Here is a 4,891-nt window from a genome sequence, read left to right on the forward strand (position 1 = left end):
CGTAGAGCCTACTTCTACTGGGTTACGCGTGAGCAAGGCTCTTTTGATTGGTTCAAGAACATAATGAACGAAGTAGCGGAACGAGATACCAACCGTGTCATCGAGTTGCATAATTATTGTACGAGTGTCTATGAAGAAGGAGACGCTCGTTCCGCACTTATACATATGCTTCAATCACTAAACCATGCCAAGAACGGCGTCGACATTGTCTCTGGAACAAGAGTTATGTCCCATTTTGCTAAACCTAATTGGAGAAATGTTTACAAACGCATAGCCATGGATCATCCTAACACTAAAGTTGGTAAGTTCACATCTTCATAGAATCTTGATTAATTTGGTAGGAGTATAATAAGTAGAGATGATATATATCATACGACATGATAATTATATTAAAAAAAAAACAAATGTACAGGAGTGTTCTACTGTGGAGCACCAGCATTGACAAAGGAGCTAAGGCATTTAGCTTTAGATTTTACTCACAAGACAAGCACCAGATTCTCCTTTCATAAAGAGAATTTCTAAAGGAGACACAGAGTTTCTAAAGGAGGGACAGAGTTAAAAGGCATATAAACAAGAAAAGAAAAGAAAGAAGCATGAGTTATATATGTTTCTCGTAATTTCACTTCCCTTACTATTTCTAAAGAATTAATATTTGTATACATATATATACTCTCTTGAGTCTTGACTGTAGATTTCTATTTATGCTTTAAAGCTTTTTGATCGTATGTTTAATTGTTTTGTTATCTTTGGAAAGTGTAACAACGTTAATTATATATTGAAGCAGTGATGCAAAAAGAAGCAAAGATTTTAAAAGGGACGATACGCTATAGGAGTGTTGAGACTTGAGACTTAAGTTCAAAGACTCGAACTTTTGTAAATCTTATTCACGGTTTTGTAAAGTTAGTGTAGAAGATGAATCTTGTATTATACTGAAGACTTTACACAGCTATATATACTGGTACATGAAATACCCTAGAATACAACTATAAACAGAATGTTCTATAAGTGACATGATATAAAAATGATACTAGAATATTGAGCTATTGAATAGTGTATCATTGCGTATCTCTTACACGCCCCCTCAAGATAGAGGGGCTGGAAGCACTCCAATCTTGTTACGCAAATGTAGAAAGTGTGTTCGGGGAAGTGGTTTGGTTAGTGCATCAGCTAACTGATCTTTGGTGTGGACATGAGAGACACGAAGAAGGCCTTGTTGAATCTGCCCTCGTACAAAATGATAGTCTAGCGCAATGTGCTTCATTCTGGAGTGAAAAATGGGGTTCGCACATAGAAACGTCGCGCCAACATTATCGCAGTATATAAGCGGCACCACTCGAAGAGGTATCCCAAGCTCCGTCAAGAGATTGCTTATCCAGCGAAGTTCTGCGGAGGTGTTGGCAACTGCACGGTATTCAGCTTCGGTGGAGGAGCGAGCAACACTCTTCTGTTTCTTAGCAGTCCATGACACCGGATTTGTACCCATATAAACAATGTATGCATTTGTGGAGATATAGTCGTGAGTATCACCTGCCCAATCGGCATCAGAGAAGGCGTGGAGAGTGTGATCATTTTTGGCCGAGAAGAAAATCCCATGAGTAGTTGTGCCAGCGAGGTAACGTAAGATGCGTTTGGCGGCTTGCCAGTGGTCTTGAGTAGGGTGATGCATGAACTGAGACAAACGGTTCACCGCAAAACTGATATCGGGACGAGTAAAGCTGAGATATTGGAAGCTGCTAACGAGTTGGTGGTACTCCTTGCCATCAGGAAGAGCAACGCCGGATTGAAGATTGAGTTTAGGAGAGGAGGCCATCGGCGTGGCAACAGGCTTCGCATTGAGCATATTGTGACGATGAAGAAGATCAAAAATGTACTTGCGTTGAGAGAGATGGAGACCGGTATTGGTACGATGAGCTTCAATCCCTAAGAAGTAGTTAAGGTCCTCTGGGTCCTTGACAGAGAAACGATCTGCCAAGAGCTGAAGAATGTGACGAATGCTGGATTTATCATTGCTTGTAACAAGTATATCATCAACATAGACTAGGAGATAGACATAAGTTGTTCCACGACGCAGGATAAACAGAGAGGTATCAGCAAGTGAGTTGAGGAACCCGAGACTGAGTAGATAGGATTTTAATTCAGTATACCAGGCACGGGGAGCTTGTTTCAAGCCATATATCGCTTTGCGGAGACGACATACATACGACGGATGATCAGAATCAACAAACCCCGGTGGTTGCTCCATGTATACTTCCTCGTTTAGGGTGCCTTGAAGGAACGCATTGTTAACATCTAACTGAAGAATCGGCCAAGAGCGGCTTACCGCAACATCAAGAACTAAGCGGAGGGTAGTAGCTTTGATCACTGGGCTAAAGGTCTCAGTGTAGTCACGACCATATTCCTGGTTGTAGCCTTTGGCGACAAGCCTTGCTTTACACCTGCCAAGAGTGCCGTTAGGCAAAAATTTATTTTTGTAAACCCACTTACAGCCAACAATGTTATGATTCAGTGGTCGGGGAACAAGATCCATTGTCCGATTGCGCGCAAAGGCATCAATCTCACCCGACATCGTATCACGCCATACCTTATCCTTCATAGCTTGGTTCACGGTTAAAGGTTCGGTCGGGATGTTGGGAGATAAAGCTGCGGAGAGATTTAGTTTCCGGTTGGGTTTCACAATATTATCCTTACGTCGGGTTTGCATGGGGTGTATATTTTCAACGGGAGGTTGTGGAGGTTGTGGAGGTTGAAGATGTGGAGAGGGAGTATCGGGGATAGAGGAGGAAGGTTGTGATGAAGATGATTGGTTAGACGGGCTTGGTGATTGAGAGGTTATTGGGCTTTGATCAGTATGGGCCGGAGAGTTGATTGGGTTTATTATAGGAGAAGCTGGGTTTGTGGTAGCTGGGCTAGTGGATCGAGAAGGAGAAGAAGAGGAGACATCTGACATCGGATCTGCAATGTTAGGATTCGGAGAAGAATCACTTACCGGTGTGTGGGAAGGAGTCTCCGACGGCGCAGTCTGGTGAGAATCAGAGCTCGTGTGTCCCGGTAACGGAGGCGACGGCGAGGCGAGTGGCGACGGCAGGACAGGCGGTGGTGTGGATGAGTGAGTTGTTACTGTCGGGTAGAAGGAATGAGAGGATGGTGGAGCAGAGTCGGAGGGTGACGGTGGTGTTGCAGGAGGCGAACGAAGAGCGGCAAAAGGAAAGGTTGTTTCGTCAAACTTGACATGGCGGGAGACGTAGACACGGCCTGTGCTCGGTTGAAGACAGAGGTATGCACTTTGAGTGAGAGAGTATCCCAAGAAAACACACGGAGTCGATCGTTGTTCAAGCTTGTGAGCAGCATAAGGACGCAACCAAGGAAAGCAGAGACAACCAAAGATTTGAAGTTTAGAGTAGTTGGGCTGAGTGCGAAAGAGCTTCAGGAAGGGAGACTCCATGTCAATGACCGGTGTAGGTAACCGATTGATGAGATATGCGGCGGTGGCAAAGGCATAGGTCCAGTATGTGATAGGAAGACCACCTTTGGTGAGGAGCGAGAGGCCAGTTTCAATAACATGTCTGTGTTTGCGTTCGGAGATACCATTATGCTCCGGCGTGTGAGGCGGTGAAGTGAAGTGTGATATTCCAGCGGTGGAGAGAAAGGACTTAAGAGCAACGAATTCACCACCATTATCCGAGAATAAGGTACCAATACGAGTGGTGAATTTGTTTTCCACAAGGGCTTTAAATGCAACAAAGGTGTCATGGACTTGAGATTTTGCTTTTAGAGGATATAGCCAAGTGTAGCGAGAGTAATGATCAACAAGGACTAAGTAATACTTGTAGTTGTCAACTGATAGAACTGGGGATGTCCAGACATCTATAAAAATATATTCAAGAGGACGGGTTGAGGTAATGGACGTTTGTGAAAATGATAGTTTGTGACTTTTATTAATAGAACAATCAGAACAAAACAAAGTTTGAGAAGGAGATGTAGAATAAGGAAGAGAGTATTTGGATAATAGAGTTTTGAGGATAGGAGGATTAGGGTGGCCTAAGCGATGATGCCAGTTCACTAATGTTGGTGTTGATGAGGATGAAGCAAAGAAGGCAGATACAGTAGACGCCGGCCACTCATAAGCCTCGTCTTTAGGTCGGCCTTGGAGTAACGGGACACCCGAGCTCAGATCCTTCACCTGAAAGGCAGCAGGAGCAAATTCAACAGACACTTTGTTATCATTGCATAACCGATAGACAGATATTAAGTTTTTGTGAATATTAGGGACACATAGGACATGATTAAGATTGAGGTGACGAGAAGAAGAGGGTAGAGATAGTGAACCAGTATGAGTGATAGGGAGAGCGGAACCATCACCAATGAGAACAGAGTCAGCACCATGATATGGGCGAGGCGAGGTGAGACTGTGGAGATCACTAGTCATGTGATGAGTAGCTCCACTGTCCAAAAGCCACGAGTTTATAGAAGGCGGAGCAGTGAGAGCAAGATTAGCACTCGGCTGCCATGGACGAACAGGTGTTGGAAGCAGACCACCGTGGGGAGAGCCGTGAGATTGGTATAGTTGGGAACAACGTTTTGCGCTGTGACGAAAGACACCACACAACTGACACTTGCCTTGATAGCCGCGAGTGTCTTGACGTTGAGAGTTGTAGGTGTGATTGTTTTTGTTGTTCCATTGTTGTTGTGGGCGCTGGGTGTGTCGCTGTTGATGCTGACGAGGACGAGACGTAGCAACGTTGGCAGAGACAGGAGTAGAGGAAGACACCATAAGAGCAGTGGTGAGTAATTGAGCCTCTTTGTTGAGAAGCTTTTCATGGACTTCGGTGAGCCTAGGAGATACTTCACGTCCTTCAACTTGATCAGCAACAGATTTGTAGTCGTTTGGAAG

The 4,891-nt window shown here is 44.4% G+C and overlaps 1 protein-coding gene across 2 annotated transcripts in view; it reads left to right on the top strand.

Annotated features, from left to right (window-relative positions):
- Positions 1 to 725, top strand: part of LOC104725804 (respiratory burst oxidase homolog protein C) — a 6,691-nt gene extending 5,966 nt beyond the window's left edge. The window contains exons 10-11 of one of the 2 annotated variants that reach the window (XM_010444537.2): positions 38 to 301; positions 413 to 725. In XM_010444537.2, the coding sequence (XP_010442839.1) occupies positions 38 to 301; positions 413 to 522 (374 nt within the window). In that variant the 3' untranslated portion in view covers positions 523 to 725. Of the gene's footprint in view, positions 1 to 5; positions 302 to 412 lie in introns of both variants that reach the window. The other variant, XM_010444547.2, reaches the window with a different exon arrangement.

This window comes from Camelina sativa, chromosome 2 (assembly GCF_000633955.1).
Source record: "Camelina sativa cultivar DH55 chromosome 2, Cs, whole genome shotgun sequence".
NCBI lineage: Eukaryota > Viridiplantae > Streptophyta > Magnoliopsida > Brassicales > Brassicaceae > Camelina > Camelina sativa.